A 22,044-nucleotide genomic window follows, 5' to 3' on the forward strand; every position below is an offset into this window, starting at 1 on the left:
CGGACGACCAACCCCGCCCAGCCGCACCAGGTGCGCTTTGAATCTGAGGCAGACACGCAGGCTCCAGTATGCTTATCAATTTGTACAGAGAACAAAGACTCTGGAAGGAAGACATGGTGCCATTCCTGTGTCCAGAGTTGTCATTGGGACCACCACTGTCAGTGTACCTCTTTCTGTTGCTACATCAAAGGAAGCTAAAATAACAGTTTCCATGCTTGTAGTCTGTAGTGTTCCTGACTTCTTCACACTGTCCTTGTTAATACTTGTCTTGTAGCAAACAAGCGCATTTATTGACTCAGGGTATATGGTGGGGCTGTACAATACTGTACGGATGAGCAAATAAAATGTTTCTTCTCTTGGCAACTAACTGTGCAGAGCTGCTCAGATCCTGTCTGGTGTTGAGTATGATTCTCATGTAGCCATCAATTCCATATTATAATCCAATTCACAAACAAAAGTGATTCGTGCAGGTCAAGGCATCGACGGAAGTTGCATTGTTGGCAGTTCCAAGCAACATTTGTGATACATGCATGCACATGCTTTGTGCTTGAACAAACCATCTATCTCACAAATTATGTCTCTTGCTTTCTTATGCAGGATTTGTCACTTACCACCACCATAAGTGATGAAAACTTGTAACAAATGGAATAAAAATTCACTAGATAATTTGCTAAGATCAAGCCTAATGCTTGCATTGGCTGCAAAACTCACAACAGATTGTTCAGAACAATACTGACGACTCACTGGCTGTCAGAGAATGTGTGATATAGGTGCGCGGAACAAGCTTAAACTCAACTGCCTTGTTTAATACTTCAGGTATAGCATGACAGGTCATGGGATCCTGACCAATATGAGCAGCAATACTGTGTCAATAGCCCATGATCCTGTTGCTGTCAAATTCTGACATGCTGCTAGTTACTTCTCCTTTTTATACAAGGCATAACACAATCTTCCCACTAACAAACAACATTCAAATGCAACTTCTGAATGAGAAATCCTCTGCATATTCTTACCTCACATACAGAATGTAGATAGTGTTACCTACCTACTTTGTGTAGCTGCAGTGAAATGCTAATGATTTGTATATCTAAGTGTGTAATATACTCCATTCTAATTTGATGTTTGTTGCATGCAATTTCATGGTGTTGCAATTTTAATGATCAGTAGTGTGTAATATGAATTATTTATCTGTTCCAAAACTGACAATAATTGAACAATGTTTAAATCTCTCCAGAACTGAATTTTTTCTGGGGGATGGAAAATAACAATAACAATATTCAATTATACAGTGGAATATAGCAAACTGACCACTTTCATGAATTCTAGTGGTCACAAGCTGCTGTGCAGTGCTATACTGACTTGCCGATATTTTCATAGTGACACCCAACAGTTGGAACCAGCAGCACATGACGAACAGCTTGTACATTCACAAACGTGTAACTCAGGATTCCACTGGGAAAAAAAAACACTTTTGTTGCAACTAAGACACAGTAATAGTAAATGTACACAATTGTAGCCAGAGGGTCTGAAAGGGTTAATATGACAGACTCTCACTGTTAATCCAAACGTCACAGATGTCAGTGGATTTTCATAGGTTCAGAAAATTATAGCACAATATGTCTTGCTTCTTTTTGAGATCATAGCCTATTAAAGAAACTAGAATATCATCTGTCCAGTTACAGCTAATAATGGATCTGAATTAATCCAAAATTTGTGGCAGATGGATTATGTGATATAAACTAATTATGAATACTCATCTCATCCAGAAGACATCCAGTATTAACAACAGTATTACTACAATTGTTGCAAAAACATATACATTTTAAAGCACTGCTGAGACATCAGAAAATATACTTCAGTCGTGTATTGTTCTTTTGTCCATTTTCTACTTACATCATTCAATTTCTTTGTATAATAATCAGCTGTTCATTTAATTACAAACCTTTACTTTCCGTCCGTTGCTGTGAAATTTCTTTCTGGATAGCTGTAGCCTCAGTTCTAACATCTACCGCACTTTCCACTGCATGTTTTGAATTCCTCTCAAGTTTCTTTACCTGAAAATTGACTAAAGATAATTTCACAAACAGTTCTTCGGAGTAAATTGTTATTACTCTACTTCAAGTTAAGAAGCAAAAATGCCTCTCCTTAGTATAACAAATTTAATTAGTCATCGCAAGTACAGAATAGTCACAATGCCAACATCCTGTAAGTCTATAATACTATTTTCCCATAGTTATCTGATTAGTATTAAAACAGTATCTGCACAGAAGTTTTGGCAAGAAATGAGTTACTCATTCTTCAATTTTTTATTCTACTTGTTAAACAAATAATGTGAGCCAAAATTATATAAGTGATACTCATATACGAACAACTGAGGTAAATTACTGAAACTAAAAGCTAATGATAAAATGTGCCGAAATGAAGTATTCGTCATTAATGTCTAAATGAAATGCTCTGGGTGTCAACAAGAACGGTGGACGAGTTGCTCTCTGCTGGAGCTAGGTGAATGTGCAGACAACCAACTTGTTGCTTAAATTCTTTATTTCAAATCACAAATCAACACAGAGCTGTGAGCCTGCAGCTGGCAGGCAGCAGGATGGTGGGACAGTAACATGGTAACTGATCACTGGAGCCAGGCAGAACAGCTGAGCTGGAACTGACCAGGGTGCTGAACATGGGACTGCAGTCTAGGAAAGTGGCACAGCTGCCGTCAGACCCCCAAGAGGAGGAACAGGCTAGCACTCACTTTGTACCTCGGACTATGAGGTGGTAGCACAGTGAAGAGTGCCAAGCAACTGATGGTCAGGCAGCAGTCGGCAGTTTGAGGCTCGATGACGGCAGTGGTGGCTGAGTCTTAAGGACAGTGTCTACTGACACAGACTGAGTATCACAGCACGGCACAGCTGTACCACTTAGACTGTGTCAGTGGATCTTGTGGTGACAAATGACATATGGTGGATGTCACAACATGGCCCTGCCTTATCAAGGACCTGCTCAGTTAGTCTGGGTGTTTAAGTACTGTTCTTTGGAGCTGATCATACAGGAGAAGCATTTCTGTCAAGTTCCAGTATCATGCAGAAGATTCTCGAAAGATGGTCAGCGCGCTCAGCATAGGCATTGCCTTGTGAGAGCAGCCTGAACTGTGGAAATATCTTGCTGCTGCTTGGGAGTTGTTGTGTCGGAAGGCCACTGATTATAGATGTCAGTGTACAAAACTCGGTACTCTGGATATGGCAGTGAGCTCTAACTGTAGTCTGTGTTGTTACAGAAAGCAGCATGTATGACTTTTTTTTTTTTTTTTTTTAAAAAAAAAAAAAAAGAAACTGAATGCAACGTTCCAAATAAAGGTTTCTTTTTACTGTAGTAAATGTCACATTTGGCTTCTTCTTCTTCTTCTTTTTATTCCAACTGGGATCATCTCACCTACTTCCTTTTATCATTACGGACAGCCTTTCTGATTTCCAATGATGAACAGATGAAAAATGTAACATTAACATTTTACGGCAACAAAATCAATTATTCGGCAGCTATTATTATTTTGGAGGAGTTGTGGTATTACAAACCTAACTGTAAGGAATAATTAAATACATTTGGCAATGGCTACAGAGATTTTATGTTAATGCCTAATGGTTGAACACGATGTCACAGGCATTATGATATAAGGAAAAGGAGATATATGCCTCTGTGGTTCAGATCATAAAGATGGTCTGGAGAGCACAGTCGTGGCAAACTTAGAAATTGGCCCCAAGTCCTGGAAAATGGAGCTGGATTCTCTGAGTCCTTAAATCTGATACACACATCCCAGAAGCTATATGAGAAAGACTTGGTTATGTACACGGTGCTTGTGAATAAGTGTTGTCAGATAAGTACATGTACATCCAATGACAACATGGGATAGAACAGCTAGTATATCTTTCCTGAATAAAGTATCTGAGAACTGATCTATTATACAAAGTCACAGGCAATGATGAATTATTGATGCTAACTAGCCTTCAGAGTGTATGGTGAATGGCATGGTGGTTAAATTATAGAGAGCAGGCCTACAGTTGTATTTGTGAGCTTTTGTGTCTCAGAAACATATATTCCTTTGTCACAAGTCTCAAATCTCATATAACTATACCCATAAAGCATCAGTTATCATTACACAATTACAGGCCAGAAGAAGGTGAAGAATTGCAGTGTTGTTATTTACATAATGCAGGTGAAAACTGTCCCCTGCCAAAACCTGTAATCTAGTTTCACTGATTCCGTAAAGCCAAAGAATAACTAAGCAGAGTCAGATTACTTAGAAACAAGATGATCACTGGCCATTGTTCAGAATTAGAAGATGCAAATAGCAGAATGGCTGCATTAGTGTCAAAATAAAGCAAATTTATGCACAGCTTAAACTCATTCATCTGAAGAATTTGAGTCAGTTTATTAAACATTTAGAAATCTATGCAAAAGGAAGTGACAGTCACAATGAAGAAGCAATCGGCAGTTCTATTGTGAAAGTTGACACTTTTAAAAAAAGACAAAGGAAAGTTAATCATAAGACCAAAGTGTGGAAATACTGGTTCAGTTTGCACACTACTCAAACATGCTGATTACGAAAACATTCAAGAGGCTTCTGCATTGAAAGAACATGGAAATCTGCCATATTATGAGGGTGTGCAGAAAAGTAATTCCTCCAATTTTTATGTGTAAACTCTTAATGCTTTTGAAATAAAACAAATGTTATTAACATTCAACATCTTTATTCTTCATGTCAACATATCTGCAGCCCGCTGCCACTAGAGAGCTCCAAATTGTAGAGTGTAACATAACTACGTCGGTACATGAGAAACAGATGCCATAATCAAGTTTTAAATGCAGGAAGTTCATCCGCACATGGAGCACCCTCTCCTTCAGACCACACACAAGTGCTGCAACATGTGCAACAATCTGATGCCTTGGGTTCAGTGTCATAAATCATCCGTCGTACAGTCTTGACTTGACCCCATCCGATTTTCATCCACTTCCAAAACTTAAAAACAACTTTAGGACTTATCTTTGATAATGATGAAGTTGTGCAAACAGAGGCAGGTTGTGACTTTGTCAACAAAGTCAGACATTGTAAAGGGACAGTATTAACAAACTGGTCTCTTGTTTGAGGAGATTTCAGAACTGCAGCCAGTCATCAACTTCACTCCACAATATTTCCAGATGAAATATCATGGAGTGAAGTTTACGATAACTGGATGCAATCGCAAAATCTCTTCAAATATTTAATTCACCAGGAAAATTTTAAATTTAACATGAAACTGGTCTCTTATTGGGAGAAATGTGTTTCGTCATCAGGGTAACTCTGTTGAGAAATAAATGTGTAGAAACACAGAATAAAGATGCAGAATGTTAGTAATGTTTGTTTTATTTAAAAAGCTTTAAGAGTTTTCACTTAAAAAATTCAGAGGCATAATGTTTCAAAACTGGGTGTAAATAGTATTCTGAGCTAACATGGAGTGTCATATGTTGGACAGACTACAAAAAATCTCATGCAAAGAGGCAAAGAATATCTGTGAAACAAGTGACTGAAGCAGCCAAGAACTCAGCTCTAAGACCTGCCTGGAGTATAATAAAAAAAGAATCCCACAAGGTCAGAACTACAGCTGTGGAGATGTGGAATTGTTATTATTTTGAAATTTGTCATTTGTCACTGTTAAAAGAATGGCAGATCAGAAAGCAACAAGTAGATTGTTTACACTGCATGTCAAAGGAAACACTTTTGCGGAAAAAAAATTGTGATTTATCATTAAGGTTTTTGTTGGATTATTATTATTATTATTATTCAACCACTGTCCGAAAAGGGTGTCTGCAATTGGTTTGCAGAAATCTGTCACAGTGGTGCTTCCATCAGTAATGAAATCATAAAGATCAACCAAAATCAGCTGTTCCAGAAAATAGAGGGGATGGGGTGGGGGGTGGGGCGGGGGGTAAAACACACACACACACACACACACACACACACACACACACACACACACACACATCGTTTATTTCATAAACATTCATTTCATTTAAGAAATACAATTATAACAATGTATTTTTATAGAAACATGTCATTCCACCTTTCTGTAGATTCACGTACAGCTATTGTTGTCATAGCTACATTTCTGCACGAGTTAACACATATTCCAAATTGGAAATACTTTGCCTCAGTGCCAGCTAGACTGGTGCAGCTTAAAAGAAGTAATTTCTACAATGGCTGGGTCTCTCCCCTTCTGGGAAGAAACGAAATATGAGTTTAAAAAAAAATTACAAGAATGAGAGGTGAGGGGCATGCCACCAACAGCAGGCTCTATGCGGCTCTCAAGCCATGGTCTGTGCATCCCTGCTTTAATGTCATTTTATGGTCATTAACATAAAGTACAGGAAAAGATCTGAATCTGATCTCTGTTGGGCTGCACACTTGATGTTCCCCCACTCTGCATTTCAGTTTACTCCTATGGTTAATTTAGTAAATGTGACCCTCTGCTGGATATGTTGTGTTATTATTAAGATAAGTCTCCATGCATACAAGAGACCAGAACATATAAGTATCCAAAGTGGAATTTTATGCCACACACTTTCACACAGTCACAGAATATAACAGGGTAGTGTTTCTCGTTTACTTCTTCTGAACAGAAATAAAACCTAATGTGTTGATCTAAAATATATTGGTAGAAAATCAACACTGCTTAACAGCACTTAAAACCAAAGTGATTACCTATTTAATTCTGCATACCTCCCTGAAAAATTTTTCAAGGGGAAAATCCTGGGCACAAATGGAAAGATGGATCCACAACATCAATTATCAGTGTAGCAAAGTATGGCTACAGCAGAGAAAATGGCAGAAAGCTGACAAGTAATGCAGCATCTACGGGACATCACAAATTGTTTATGATCAAGGCAATAATTTGTGGCAGAAATTGCTACTGAAGTATTTTTAAATGAATATGGTGTATTTCAGGCAACAAATCATTCATTTCATCATACATTCTTACATTTCCAGGAAGAATATTGTTGTATGAACATGTCATGCACAGAGGTACAGCCATTACATAATGTTTTAGGGTTCACTTACACAATTTAATAACAACAACCTTACTCCGAAATCTTTTTGTGATAGTTACAAATGTCATATGTATTTTCGTACCCTATTCATGAGAGCTTTTGCTTTTTTCCTTAGCTCTTCTCCAAAACCAGCCGGAAGTGATCTTACTTTTTCTATTACAGTGATCCATTCATCAAGTTCTTGTTTAAGGCTATCGGAATTATTTTGAATTGTCCTTAAGGCAGTCCAAGGTGGTGGTACAAAACCAGCCGAAAGGTGCTCTGTATTTGTTGATAAAATAAAACTCAGAGTCTCCAGTTCATCAAGAAGTACACCAGTACATTTATCATCACATGCTGTAACAAACAAGGAAACAGTAAAAAAATTAGCAAAAACAAGAAGGGATAGTAACAGTAGCAATATCCTTACTTCCACAATTGTACTTCACTAAAAGAAGGCAAGGACTATCTTGTATCTGTTATAATTAAATGATAAAAAATTAAATAACTTTGCCTATGGTGGGCTACTATATCATTAATTAGTGGAGAAAACACACTGAATGAAACAAAAGACTGTTTTGTGTTACAGATTAAGCAGTAATTTTATATTATTCTTTCTAATTGCAAATTAAATCAAAAATTACAAGTGAGTTCACTTCTCACTTACTAATTTAGGTGTGACTGTATAATTATTCTTCTCGCCCTCATACCACTATGCCAACTATTTACATGACATTAGGTTCCTGGAAGGCCAGCCAAAATTCCAGTTATCTGAATGGATAATATTCTGCTCTCACTCCTAATAGTGGATAGTGAAACAAATTCAGAACTGACAGTAAAAAATAAACAGTAGCGTCCACTATCCTATCGCTAAGAAAACTCATCTCCACAAAATAAGTAACTACATATCTACTCATTACTAGTCTAGGCCTGTCAGATGTTTATCTTATGACAGGGCCGGCCAAACGCTGCACAGTGTTCAGACGTGCAGAAGTGCTGCGCATGTGGTGTCGATAACGCACTTTGTGTAACAGAGGACGTTTTGGCCTTAGTACCTTTGAAAGGGACTACTACAGGTGCGGACTTACTCCAAGCTGTCGAACAAGCGATTGATGGTGTAGGTATGGACTGGAATCGGTTAGTCTCAGTGACCACATATGGAGCACAATCAATGCAAGGCCATCAGAGAGGACTCATAGCATGAATGCGCAAAAAGCTAGGGCGCACAGACGAGATGTTGTATGGAATTCACTGCATTCTGCATCGAGAGGCGCTTTGTGCAAAATCAGTAACGTTCGCAAATGTCATGCTCATTGTCGTACATACTGCAAACTATCTGAAGACACATGGGCTTACGCATCACCAGTTTCGGCGGTTCTTGGAGGAATTAGGAGCGAAGTACAGCGACATACCTTACTATACCGAAGTAAGCTGGCTCAGTTGAGGTAAAATGTTGCAAATATTTTTTTATTTACATTTGGTCATAGTAACATTCTTACATGAGAAGGGAAAAAGTGAACCTATGTTGGAAGACCCTTGTTAGATATCAGACCTTGCATTTCTCGTGGACATTAGGTGTCACATGAACAGCCTGAACGTCAGTTTGCAAGGTGAAAATAATTTAATTTCTGACATGCTGGAAAAAATAACTGCCTTTGAAAGGAAGCTTGCGCTTTGGGAGAGGCAGCTGTTAACAGAAAACACTGCACATTTCCTGACTCTTAGACTAGTCCATAAAAGTGCTAGATTTCAAGAATACATATATCTACTTTTTTGGGAGAGGTGAGGGTGTGTTTGCTCAGAAATATGTGATTTTGATACTTACACATGCAGCCACGTTGGGTCAGAATGTTGCGCCTTTCCTGACACAAACTGCAGTCCCTGCCAGTTATATCAGTACGACAGTTACACTGACCTGTCTCTTCGTCACATTCGTCGCTTACACTTCCATATTTATTACAATTACAAGGAACACATGAACCACCCTTTGTCAGTGGGAACCCATACCAACCATAGCTGCATCTGTAATCAGGAAAATACTTAAGCCATAAATGAGTAATTTTCTAAAGCATATATTTCCTATGAATAAATGATAGCCCCCAATAATTATTTTGTTTCACTGATGAAAAGAACACAAATGTACACAGGATGAAGCACTTTTATATTATTTTCATTCTACATAGAACATACAGCAATTTAGTGCAAGAATATCTATTAATACTATGCTTGTTTGAGCTATCTAATTCATGTGAGTCAATGTAAAACAGACATTGTCAAGTTCTTTACACCTGCTCACTCACCTGAAATAATCATGAGCTTCTTTTCATGCCCCTCACACCCCCTTCTCCTTCCCTTTTATTGGCTCATTAATTCTCTTATCTTTGATTTCATGATAATGAGTTCTTTGAATGATAATATCTTTTTCCAAATACAGATGAGTAATTTTACTTATATACTGACCACTATCGAGCAGACCATTTTAGTACATTTGTACATCATGGCCGAACACAGGGTCACAACGATTAATGCATTAGGAAGAAAACGTTGTCTTAAAATTGTAGAGTGGTGTGTCCAACTAAACCAAAATGAAATAATTCAAGTTGTGTCTTCGTTCTTCAAATTTTAATCAAAATCAATGGCTTTTCAGTACTGTAGATCGCGAATTTATTTCAAAATAAAATCAGGCTTTGTTTTAAAAAGTTAAGCACAAACGTGTTGTTAAAACTATTGCCTTATTGATTTTCATTATTCTTTTTAATTTGAATTAATTGCAAACCACTTTATGATTAAGTACTGCATCCCTAGCCAACTGGTTGGCTGCCTTCAGAGCAGATCTGGCTCTGATACCCGGTACCTTGTCAGATTTTTTTCTGAGGTAGAATGATATGGAATTGGATTCATTTAGCCTCATGAGGACAAATGAAGAGCTGCTTTAATAAAAGAGCAATGGCACCATCATCAGGATTCAACTACTAGCAATAACGGCTGGCAGGATTAGTGACATAACTATCACATTTCCCACAACATAGATCGTTTCTCCTACTGCTTTGTAAGCAGCAGTTGGCCAGTTGGAACAGGCCTAAAGCCTAATCCCTGAGTGGTGCTCACATTTTACAGTTTTATGATTAAGAGTACACGTAAAAACACTACCACAAATATTTCATCAATATCCATTCTTAGGTAATGAGAATATATGTCAGAATGAATAACTGTTGCTTCATCCATTTTGATGGAAATACAATAGCTGCACAACTACTAAATTAACTATTGATACCAATATTTCACGGGCACAAAAATTTTTATACAAACTGCATATTAGAAAATGGAATACTACTTAACTGTTGAGGAGAGGATTCAAACACAAGATATATTTCTCCAGTTTCATAAGTTTTTTTGCATTTAGCAGTGCTGTAAGAAGTTGGCAAAAGTATAACAGTACCTTTATCATGTTCATTATTAGAAAGCTTTCCATGTGGACCTCAAATTATCAAAATTACTAGAAAAATTATTTTTGATTATTTGTGAAATAAGGAAGTCATGTTTCAAAATTATTTTTTGATTTGTTTTCAACTGTCTACCTAAAATGCCTAAACAAACCACACATATGAATGTTCTTCACCATTGATTGCTGTATTTGTGAACCACAACAGCTGATTAGTCTTCAATCTGAAAAATCTCTTTCCAGTCACTAATTGAAAGAGAAGAGTACTGATGTAGCTGTTGGCATGACAAAGCAGAAAGTGTTTTATGTAACAGTTCACAGGAATTTGAGCATCAAAGTACAAACCAATTAACAACACTACACACAAAAATCACAACTGAACCAAGATGTAAAAGAATGAAAACTCAGCTGGAGGTATGTGTGACCATGCAAACCCAGTCAGCAGCAAACTGCTGTCAAGTCATTGTTGTTCTGTTACTATTTGATAAGTACTGAGAGTATTTAAATGCACGAAAAGAACTTAAATACGCATTTTTGATACTGGAATACAATTTGACAAACACTATTCTCAAAGCCACAGACTCCCATTACATATTATTTGTTTGAGGGCTTCGATACAATATCACTTATCTGGCATGAAATAGTCTACTTAGTCACTATGGACTGTATTACAACCATCATATGCAGATCACAATCAGGAGCCAAATGATTTTTACTTCAGAATTCATTATGTTTACAATATTATCAAGAGTACATGTGGCAAAATTATTCAGATCAGTTATCTATTACATCACGGTATTTTTTTAGTTTTTTTTTTTTTTTTTTAATATCAAGCCCATACACCACTATGTTGGCTATAACTAAAGTTGATATTCTTCTTTTAATATCAGATTGAGTAAAGAAAGGCTGAAACGTAAAATAAAAAATTTTACAAAATGATCATCATGTTCCCCTATGACAATATTCGTAATCTGTGTATTAAGCCTGCTTTCGCAACCGATGGTTGCTTCTTCAGGAAGGAGAGGGAAAGACGAAAGGATGTGGGTTTTAAGGGAGAGGGTAAGGAGTCATTCCAGTCCCGGGAGCGGAAAGACTTCCCTTAGGGGGAAAAGAAGGACAGGTGTACCTCGACTGACATCTCTGCCCTTATTCTTTGCCTTTAAATATGTCTGCTTGTGTCTGTGTATGTGCGGATGGATATGTGTGTGTGTGTGTGTGTGTGTGTGTGCGAGAGTGTACACCTGTCCTTTTTTTCCCCTAAGGGAAGTCTTTCCGCTCCCGGGATTGGAATGACTCCTTACCCTCTCCCTTAAAACCCACATCCTTTCGTCTTTCCCTCTCCTTCCTGAAGAAGCAACCATCGGTTGCAAAAGCTAGCAATTCTGTGTGTGTGTTTGTGTGTTTTGTTCATGTGCCTGTCTGCCGGCGCTTTCCCGCTTGGTAAGTCTTGGAATCTTTGTTAAAAATTGAAAACTGCAAAATTATAAGAAGATATCAACTTTCCTATTTTCATACATATCTGTTGGTAGCATCTGGACTCACACTTCCCTACGAATTTTTTACACTCATTTCATAGTGTCATGAAAAAGAAATAAAATTCAAAATCCTACAAATGACTTCTGTGGCTTCCTTCTTCTGTAAGATGTGTCCCAAGTTTTTACACTTGAAGGATCTCTGATGTGCAAGGTTTCGCTTCTTTCTTAATTATACTATCATCCCCAACAAAAATTTATTTCTTACACAAAAACTGTTGATTTGTTTTACCTTTCGCATCTTTTGCCAGTGTATCCCGGGCGACAATGGCAGTGAACCTGTCCTGGTGTTACTCTGCACCTGACTGCAAAATTGCCTCCTGGTACTGGGTGTGGGCAAGGGCATGGCAGGCATGAACCTCTCTCTGGATCTCCATAAAAGCCTTCTGCACACCGATCACAGTGTGGACCACTGGTATTTTCGCTGCAGTTCTACCTCACAATTAAAAACATTAATTATTAATTAGACTAATGTATCTATCTACAATAAAAGAATAAACAGTCACTATACATAAATTGTGTTGGGGAAAAGGGTCAGGGGCGTTCCACCTATGGTAATATTACAATGTATTGCAGATGCCCCCCATGAACCATGGACCTTGCCGATGGTGGGGAGACTTGCGTGCCTCAGCGATACAGATAGCCGTACCGAAGGTGCAACCACAACGGAGGGGTATCTGTTGAGAGGCCAGACAAACGTGTGGTTCCTGAAGAGGGGCAGCAGCCTTTTCAGTAGTTGCAGGGGCAACAGTCTGGATGATTGACTGATCTGGCCTTGCAACATTAACCAAAACGGCCTTGCTGTGCTGATACTGCGAATGGCTGAAAGCAAGGGGAAACTATGGCCGTAATTTTTCCCGAGGGCATGCAGCTTTACTGTATGATTAAATGCTGATGGCATCCTCTTGGGTAAAATATTCCGGAGGTAAAATAGACCCCATTCGGATCTCCGGGCGGGGACATGTCATTATCAGGAGAAAGAAAACTAGCGTTCTACGGATCGGAGCGTGGAATGTCAGATGCCTGAATGGGGCAGGTGGATTAGAAAATTTAAAAAGGGAAATGGATAGGTTAAAGTTAGATATAGTGGGAATTAGTGAAGTTCGGTGGCAGGAGGAACAAGACTTCTGGTCAGGTGACTACAGGGCTATAAACACAAAATCAAATAGGGGTAATGCAGGAGTAGGTTTAATAATGAATAGGAAAATAGGAATGCGGGTAAGCTACTACAAACAGCATAGTGAACGAATTGTTGTGGCCAAGATAGATACGAAGCCCACACCTACTACAGTAGTACAAGTTTATATGCCAACTAGCTCTGCAGATGACGAAGAAATTGAAGAAGTGTATGATGAAATAAAAGAAATTATTCAGATAGTGAAGGATGACGAAAATTTAATAGTCATGGGTGACTGGAATGCGGTAGTGGGAAAAGGGACAGAAGGAAACGTAGTAGGTGAATATGGACTGGGGCTAAGAAATGAAAGAGGAAGCCGCCTGGTAGAATTTTGTACAGAGCACAACTTAATCATAGCTAACACTTGGTTCAAGAATCATCAAAGAAGGTTGTACACATGGAAGAAGCCTGGAGATACTGGCAGGTTTCAGATAGATTATATAATGGTAAGACAGAGATTTAGGAACCAGGTTTTAAATTGTAAGACATTTCCAGGGGCATATGTGGACTCTGACCACAATCTATTGGTTATGACCTGTAGATTAAAACTGAAGAAACTGCAAAAAGGTGGGAATTTAAGGAGATGGGACCTGGATAAACGGAAAGAACCAGAGGTTGTACAGAGTTTCAGGGAGAGCATAAGGGAGCAATTGACAGGAATGGGGGAAAGAAATACAGTAGAAGAAGAATGGATAGCTTTGAGGGATGAAGTAGTGAAGGCAGCAGAGGATCAAGTAGGTAAAAAGACGAGGGCTAGTAGAAACCCTTGGGTAACAGAAGACATATTGAATTTAATTGATGAAAGGAGAAAATATAAAAATGCAGTAAATGAAGCACGCAAAAAGGAATACAGACGTCTCAAAAATGAGATCGACAGGAAGTGCAAAATGGCTAAGCAGGGATGGCTAGAGGACAAATGTAAGGATGTAGAGGCTTATCTCACTAGGGGTAAAATAGATACTGCCTACAGGAAAATTAGAGAGACCTTTGGAGATAAGAGAGCCACTTGTATGAATATCAAGAGCTCAGATGGAAACCCAGTTCTAAGCAAAGAAGGAAAAGCAGAAAGGTGGAAGGAGTATATAGAGGATCTATACAAAGGCGATGCACTTGAGGACAATATTATGGAATTGGAAGAGGATGTAGATGAAAATGAAATGGGAGATACGATACTGCGTGTAGAGTTTGACAGAGCACTGAAAGACCTGAGTCGAAACAAGGCCCCCGGAGTAGACAACATTCCATTGGAAGTACTGACGACCTTGGGAGAGCCAGTCCTGACAAAACTCTCCCATCTGGTGAGCAAGATGTATGAGACAGGTGAAATACCCTCAGACTTCAAGAAGAATATAATAATTCCAATCCCAAAGAAAGCAGGTATTGACAGGTGTGAAAATTACCGAACAGTCAGTTTAATAAGTCACAGCTGCAAAATACTAACGCGAATTCTTTACAGACGAATGGAAAAACTAGTAGAAGCCGACCTCGGGGAAGATCAGTTTGGATTCCGTAGAAATGTTGGAACACGTGAGGCAATACTGACCCTACGACGTATCTTAGAAGCTAGATTAAGGAAAGGCAAACCTACGTTTCTAGCATTTGTAGACTTAGAGAAAGCTTTTGACAATGTTGACTGGAATACTCTCTTTCAAATTCTGAAGGAGGCAGGGGTAAAATACAGGGAGCGAAAGGCTATTTACAATTTACACAGAAACCAGATGGCACTAATGAGAGTCGAGGGGCATGAAAGGGAAGCAGCAGTTGGGAAGGGAGTGAGATAGGGTTGAAACCTCTTCCCAATGTTATACAATCTGTATATTGAGCAAGCAATGAAGGAAACAAAAGAAAAATTCGGAGTAGGTACTAAAATCCATGGAGAAGAAATAAAAACTTTGAGGTTCGCCGATGACATCGTAATTCTGTCAGAGACAGCAAAGGACTTGGAAGAGCAGTTGAACGGAATGGATGGTGTCTTTAAAGGAGGATATAAGATGAACATCAACAAAAGCAAAATGAGGATAATGGAATGTAGTCGATTTAAGTCAGGTGATGCTGGGGAATTACATTAGTAAATGAGACACTTAAAGTAGTAAAGGAGTTTTGCTATTTGGGGAGCAAAATAACTGATGATGGTCAAAGTAGAGAGGATATAAAATGTAGAGTGGCAATGGCAAGGAAGGCGTTTCTGAAGAAGAGAAATTTGTTAACATCGAGTAGAGATTTAAGTGTCAGGAAGTCATTTCTGATAGTATTTGTATGGAGTGTAGCCATGTATGGAAGTGAAACATGGATGATAAATAGTTTGGACAAGAAGAGAATAGAAGCTTTTGAAATGTGGTGCTACAGAAGAATGCTGAAGATTAGATGGGTAGATCACATAACTAATTAGGAAGTATTGAATAGGATTGGGGAGAAGAGAAGTTTGTGGCACAACTTGACCAGAAGAAGGGGCCGGTTGGTAGGACATGTTCTGAGGCATCAAGGGATCACCAATTTAGTATTGGAGGGGAGTGTGGAGGGTAGAAATCGTAGAGGGAGACCAAGAGATGAATACACTAAGCAGATTCAGAAGGATGTAGGTTGCAGTAGGTACTGGGAGATGAAGAAGCTTGCACAGGATAGAGTAGCATGGAGAGCTGCATCAAACCAGTCTCAGGACTGAAGACCACAACAACAACAGAAGACACTGAAAATGGCAAAATAAAGACCTCTGTTTAAGAAAGAATTATAGCCCTGCAACAACCATTCCATGGAGATCACACTCGAAATTTCCTCTTTGGTTTTAACAGATTTTTACATATTCTTTTGGTTTTGTGATGACAAATTTAAAAGTGTGTTAAGCCATTTTTCATCTGTCCACTCTTTCATGGGTGTGAAATGCACAGTGGCCAGAACAGTGAAGGTGGAGAACCACAAACCTCCATGAAGAGTGTCCAACACTGTTTATAGTGCTTTTCAGTTCCTGAATACTAAAGAAGACAGTATGGATGAATACACTGCTGAGGTCAACTTAGCCACCAACCAACAGATGCCTGTCACCAAACTACCTACGAAACAGCAACATTGGAAGGACCTACAACTGCTCAATAAGGCCAATATACTTCCCTATGTGACAGACGGCCCTGGACAGTTGCACAAGCAGCAAGCACAGCAATGGTTACATCCATCACTGAAAATCAACATCACTGGCTAAAGGTAGAAGACACTGATGAAAATTTCTATGAACAATATAATATTGGCCCTTACACTGTATTCACTGAAGGTGTGCACAAAGAGAGATGCAATGGGAGATTACACCGAAAGGCTATAAGTCAACTGATATATATGATGGATCTACAGACCTCTAAAGTGTTAGGCAAAATCTGCCCACAACCATGACAAAATCAAATTAAAGACCACAGCAGTTACTAATTATATGGTTCAAAATCCTGTTTTCATACAAGAGGGTCTTTTAAGCACAGATACACACTTTCCTTACCAAATACATGGAATAATAGAAGATCTAATGGCTGAATAGTCAGAAAAAGAAATAATGGCTGTCATCCAATGTCAATATTCATGAAAATTATCAATTTTTGTAAACACAATATAATTGTATAGATATAAAAAAATCTGCTCGGCATACTGTAGTAGGAGAAAACATATGAAAGTTATAAAAATATGAAAGCTTTTGGAGCCAGTGGCTCCTTCCTGTGACAGAAGGGTTGAAGAGGAACGAAGAGGGATCAAGAGAAAGGAATGGCAAAGTTTAGGAAATGGAGAGTGTTACAGGAAAGTCACCCAAAACCCCAGGTGCGGGGAGACTAGCTGGACACTTTCACAACTTTCATGTGTGTTTTCTCCGACAACATTGTGGTCCGAGCTGCTGGAGATGGCAGTCATGTGTGTGTGAAGTGTGGTTGCTTGTATGAATGAATGCGTGTGTGTTTCCTTTTCTGAAGAAGGCTTTGGTCAAAAGCTAAATGTGTAACAGTCTTTTTGTTGTGCCTGTATGCAATTCAACGTGTTATCTTTAAGTAGAAATCTATTTTTTTTCATTATATGAACAAGTTTTTATCATATTACACTCCAATTAATCAAACAATGGAAAATCCAGGATGGAGTGTAACAGTAGTATGAAAAGGAAAGTTGCCACTCACCAAACAGCAGAATGCTGAGTCGCAGATACATGTACCTATCTGCAACTCAGCATTTCCCCTATTTGATGAGTGACAACTTTCCTTTTCTTAGTATTGTTACACTCTGAATAAAATTACTTTGTGATAGACAGATGGCAGTGGAGGGGAGCAGAGTTGCTGGCTCATACACAATATGCCACGTGCTCATGAGATGGTGAGCTGAACACACACACAAAAGAAACACATCACCTCCTTACTGGCTGTTGCCAATATTTTTGAAGGTAGACCCACTGCTGCTACACAGATGTGGTGCGTAAGATACAGTAATCACACATTCCAGGTGAATAATAGCAATAAGATGGGTATCCAGTCACACAGATGTAGCAAAGTAACAAATTACCTAAAAAAGCAGAGAAAATTGTGGGGAATGAACACAACTGAATTTAGCTAACAATTATACTACAAAAGATGTATACTATTATATCTCTGCTGTTGTCTCTGTGGCCACAAGAAACGTCAGAATGTAATAAAATAATAATTTGTTCAATGTTATTGACCACTACCTATTCATTACAACTTCCTTCAAGTGTCTTACAACATTATGCCAATCTGATGACAAAGTTTGGTTTAAAGCATTCTTTGTCAGTCTTTCCATTTGTGTCAGAGTACATTTTATTTGTTCCTTAGAATATCATCCTTACCTTGAGCCCATAAGAGTTCGATGAAGTTGAACTGGCTGTGGCATTGTGGCAAACTGAGGTCCCTATGGCCATATTTTTTGCCATTTCATATACAACATATTCAGTACCTTTGTGTGGCATTATTTTATCTCCTGATCCTTTTGTAGACTGATTACAAAAATTCAGACAAACTATTCATTTCTATTTCTTACATGCTAATGATGATGGAAATAGGATCACATTTGAGGAAGTGGAGAAAATGGTCAATAGACTGCAGTGCAATAAAGCAGCTGGGGTGGATGAAATTAAGTCGGAACTCATCAAATACAGTGGAACATCAGGTCTTAAATGACTACACAGGATAATTGAAATGGCCTGGGGGTCAGGACAGCTCCCATCAGACTGGACAAAAGCAGTAATCACACCAATCTTTAAATGTGGAAACAGGAAAGATTGTAAGAACTACAGAGGTATCTCTTTAATCAGCGTTGTGAGTAAAATCTTCTCAAGTATTGTTGAAAGGAAAGTGCGAGTATTAGTTGAGGACCAATTGGATGAAAATCAGTGTGGGTTTAGGCCTCTTAGAGGTTGTCAGGACCAGATCTTTAGCTTACGGCAATTAATGGAGAAGTGTTATGAGTGGAACAGGGAATTGTATCTATGCTTTGTAGATCTAGAAAAGGCATATGACCGGGTTCCTAGGAGGAAGTTATTGTCTGTTCTACGAGGTTATGGAATAGGAGGCAAACTTTTGCAAGCAATTAAAGGTCTTTACATGGATAGTCAAGCAGCAGTTAGAGTTGACAGTAAATTGAGTTCATGGTTCAGAGTAGTTTCAGGGGTAAGACAAGGCTGCAACCTGTCTCCACTGTTGTTCATATTATTTATGGATCATATGTTGAAAACAATAGACTGGCTGGGTGAGATGATCAAGATATGTGAACACAAAATAAGCAGTCTTGCATATGCATATTCATTTCTATTTCTTACATGCTAATGATGATGGAAATAGGATCACATTTGAGGAAGTGGAGAAAATGGTCAATAGACTGCAGTGCAATAAAGCAGCTGGGGTGGATGAAATTAAGTCGGAACTCATCAAATACAGTGGAACATCAGGTCTTAAATGGCTACACAGGATAATTGAAATGTTGTGATGGCAGATTCGATTCATAGTTTGCAAAGTAATATTTCAGAGTTACAGGGTGTTTAAAAAATGACCGGTATATTTGAAACGGCAATACAAACTAAACGAGCAGCGATAGAAATACACCGTTTGTTGCAATATGCTTGGGACAACATTACATTTTCAGACAGACAAACTTTCGAAATTACAGTAGTTACAACTGTCAACAACAGATGGCACTGCGGTCTGGGAAACTCTATAGTACGATATTTTCCACATATCTACCATGCGTAGCAATAATATGGCGTAGTCTCTGAATGAAATTACCCGAAACCTTTGACAACGTGTCTGGCGGAATGGCTTCACACGCAGATTAGATGTACTGCTTCAGCTGTTCAATTGTTTCTGGATTCTGGCGGTACATCTGGTCTTTCAAGTGTCCCCACAGAAAAAAGTCACAGGGGTTCATGTCTGGCGAATAGGGAGGCCAATCCACGCCGCCTCCTGTATGTTTCGGATAGCCCAAAGCAATCACACGATCATCGAAATATTCATTCAGGAAATCAAAGACGTCGGCCGTGCGATGTGGCCGGGCACCATCTTGCATAAACCACGAGGTGTTCGCTGTGTCGTCTAAGACAGTTTGTACCGCCACAAATTCACGAAGAATGTCCAGATTGCATGATGCAGTAATCGTTTCGGATCTGAAAAATGGGCCAATGATTCCTTTGGAAGAAATGGCGGCCCAGACCAGTACTTTTTGAGGATGCAGGGATGATGGGACTGCAACATGGGGCTTTTCGGTTCCCCATATGCGCCAGTTCTGTTTATTGACGAAGCCGTCCAGGTAAAAATAAGCTTCGTCAGTAAACCAAATGCTGCCCAATTGCATATCTCCATCATCAATCCTGTGCACTATATCGTTAGCGAATGTCTGTCGTGCAGTAATGGTAGCGGCGCTGAGGGGTTGCTGTGTTTGAATTTTGTATGGATAGAGGTGTAAACTCTGACGCATGAGACGATATGTGGACGTTGGCGTCATTTGGACCGCAGCTGCAACACGGCGAACGGAAACCCGAGGCCGCTGTTGGATCACCTGCTGCACTAGCTGCGCATTGCCCTCTGTGGTTGCCGTACACGGTCGCCCTACCTTTCCAGCACGTTCATCCGTCACGTTCCCAGTCCGTTGAAATTTTTCAAACAGATCCTTTATTGTATCGCTTTTCGGTCCTTTGGTTACATTAAACCTCCGTTGAAAACTTCGTCTTGTTGCAACAACACTGTGTTCTAGGCGGTGGAATTCCAACACCAGAAAAATCCTCTGTTCTAAGGAATAAACCATGTTGTCCAAAGCACACTTGCACGTTGTGAACAGCACACGCTTACAGCAGAAAGACGACGTACAGAATGGCGCACCCACAGACTGCGTTGTTTTCTATATCTTTCACATCACTCGCAGTGCCATCTGCTGTTGAAAATTGTAACTACTGTAATTTCGAAAGTTTGTCAGCCTGAAAATGTACTGTTGTCCCAAGCATATTGCAACAAACGGTGTATTTCTATCGCTGCTCGTTTAGTTTTTATTGCCGTTTCAAATATACTGGTCATTTTTGAAACACCCTGTAGATCAGTAATGTAAGAACTATGGTATGAAGATTAGCACCTCCAAAACGAAAGTAATGTCAGTAGGAAAGAAATATAAACAGATTGAGTGCCAAATAGGAGGAACAAAGTTAGAACAGGTGGACAGTTTCAAGTACTTAGGACGCATATTCTCACAGGATGGCAACATAGTGAAAGAACTGGAAGCGAGATGTAGCAAAGCTAATGCAGTGAGCGCTCAGCTGCGATCTACTCTCTTCTGCAAGAAGGAAGTCAGTACCAAGACTAAGTTATCTGTGCACCGTTCAATCTTTCGACCAACTTTGTTGTATGGGAGCGAAACCTGGGTGGATTCAGGTTACCTTATCAACAAGGTTGAGGTTACGGATATGAAAGTAGCTAGGATGATTGCAGGTACTAGTAGATGGGAACAATGGCAGGAGGGTGTGCACAATGAGGAAATCAAAGAAAAACTGGGAATGAACTCTACAGATGTAGCAGTCAGGATGAACAGGCTCAGATGGTGGGGTCATGTTACACGCATGGGAGAAGCAAGGTTACCCAAGAGACTCATGGGTTCAGCAGCAGAGGGTAGGAGGAGTCGGGGCAGGCCAAGGAGAAGGTACCTGGATTCGGTTAAGTATGATTTTGAAGTAATAGGTGTAACATCAGAAGAGGCACCAATGTTAGCACCGAATAGGGGATTGTGGAGGAATTTTATAAGGGGGCTATGCTCCAGACTGAATGCTGAAAGGTATAATCAGTCTTAAATGATGATGATGATGACATGCTAACTTATCTGTTGTAACACAATATCCAGGCAACGAAATGTATTTTTGTCGTGATCAGACAGGCTCTTTTGCTATCCTATATTTATACTTCACAATAATGCTCATCGCAGAAACAGATCACTGGGAGCAATTTCAATGGAGTCTGCTACTACTGTTGGAAACATATCTGTTAATCTTAAGTAAACTCTCTCTCTCTCTCTCTCTCTCTCTCTCTCTCTCTCTCTCTGTGTGTGTGTGTGTGTGTGTGTGTGTGTGTGTGTGTGTGTGTGTGTGTGTGTTTTGGCTGAAAGATTAATGTATAACAGTCTTTCTATTGCGCCTGTCTGCAACTCGACATATCCTAATGATGAGTAGTAATCTATCCTTTATAAAATTGTATTAATGAAATCAGTTATGCCACGAGATTCCTAGGACTAGTAACGCTTAGGGAACAAATGAAAAGAATCCATAAATTCAGATGTGGATACAGGAAGAAGAAGGTTTTGATTTCAGGATATGATGTCATAAAACTGCAACCTATCTACAT

General features: G+C 39.2%; 1 protein-coding gene across 1 annotated transcript in view; it reads right to left on the minus strand.

Annotated features, from left to right (window-relative positions):
- The window catches only part of LOC126272090 (laminin subunit alpha-1), a 1,228,077-nt gene that overhangs the window by 152,825 nt on the left and 1,053,208 nt on the right, over positions 1-22,044 (minus strand). Inside the window, exons 24-27 of the mRNA XM_049974652.1 lie at positions 12,257-12,456; positions 8,876-9,072; positions 7,154-7,407; positions 1,943-2,054 (exon numbers count right to left, since the gene is read on the minus strand). Coding sequence (XP_049830609.1) covers positions 1,943-2,054; positions 7,154-7,407; positions 8,876-9,072; positions 12,257-12,456 — 763 coding nt within the window. The remainder of the gene's footprint in view (positions 1-1,942; positions 2,055-7,153; positions 7,408-8,875; positions 9,073-12,256; positions 12,457-22,044) is intronic.

Source organism: Schistocerca gregaria, chromosome 5 (assembly GCF_023897955.1).
Source record: "Schistocerca gregaria isolate iqSchGreg1 chromosome 5, iqSchGreg1.2, whole genome shotgun sequence".
In the NCBI taxonomy this organism is placed as follows: domain Eukaryota; kingdom Metazoa; phylum Arthropoda; class Insecta; order Orthoptera; family Acrididae; genus Schistocerca; species Schistocerca gregaria.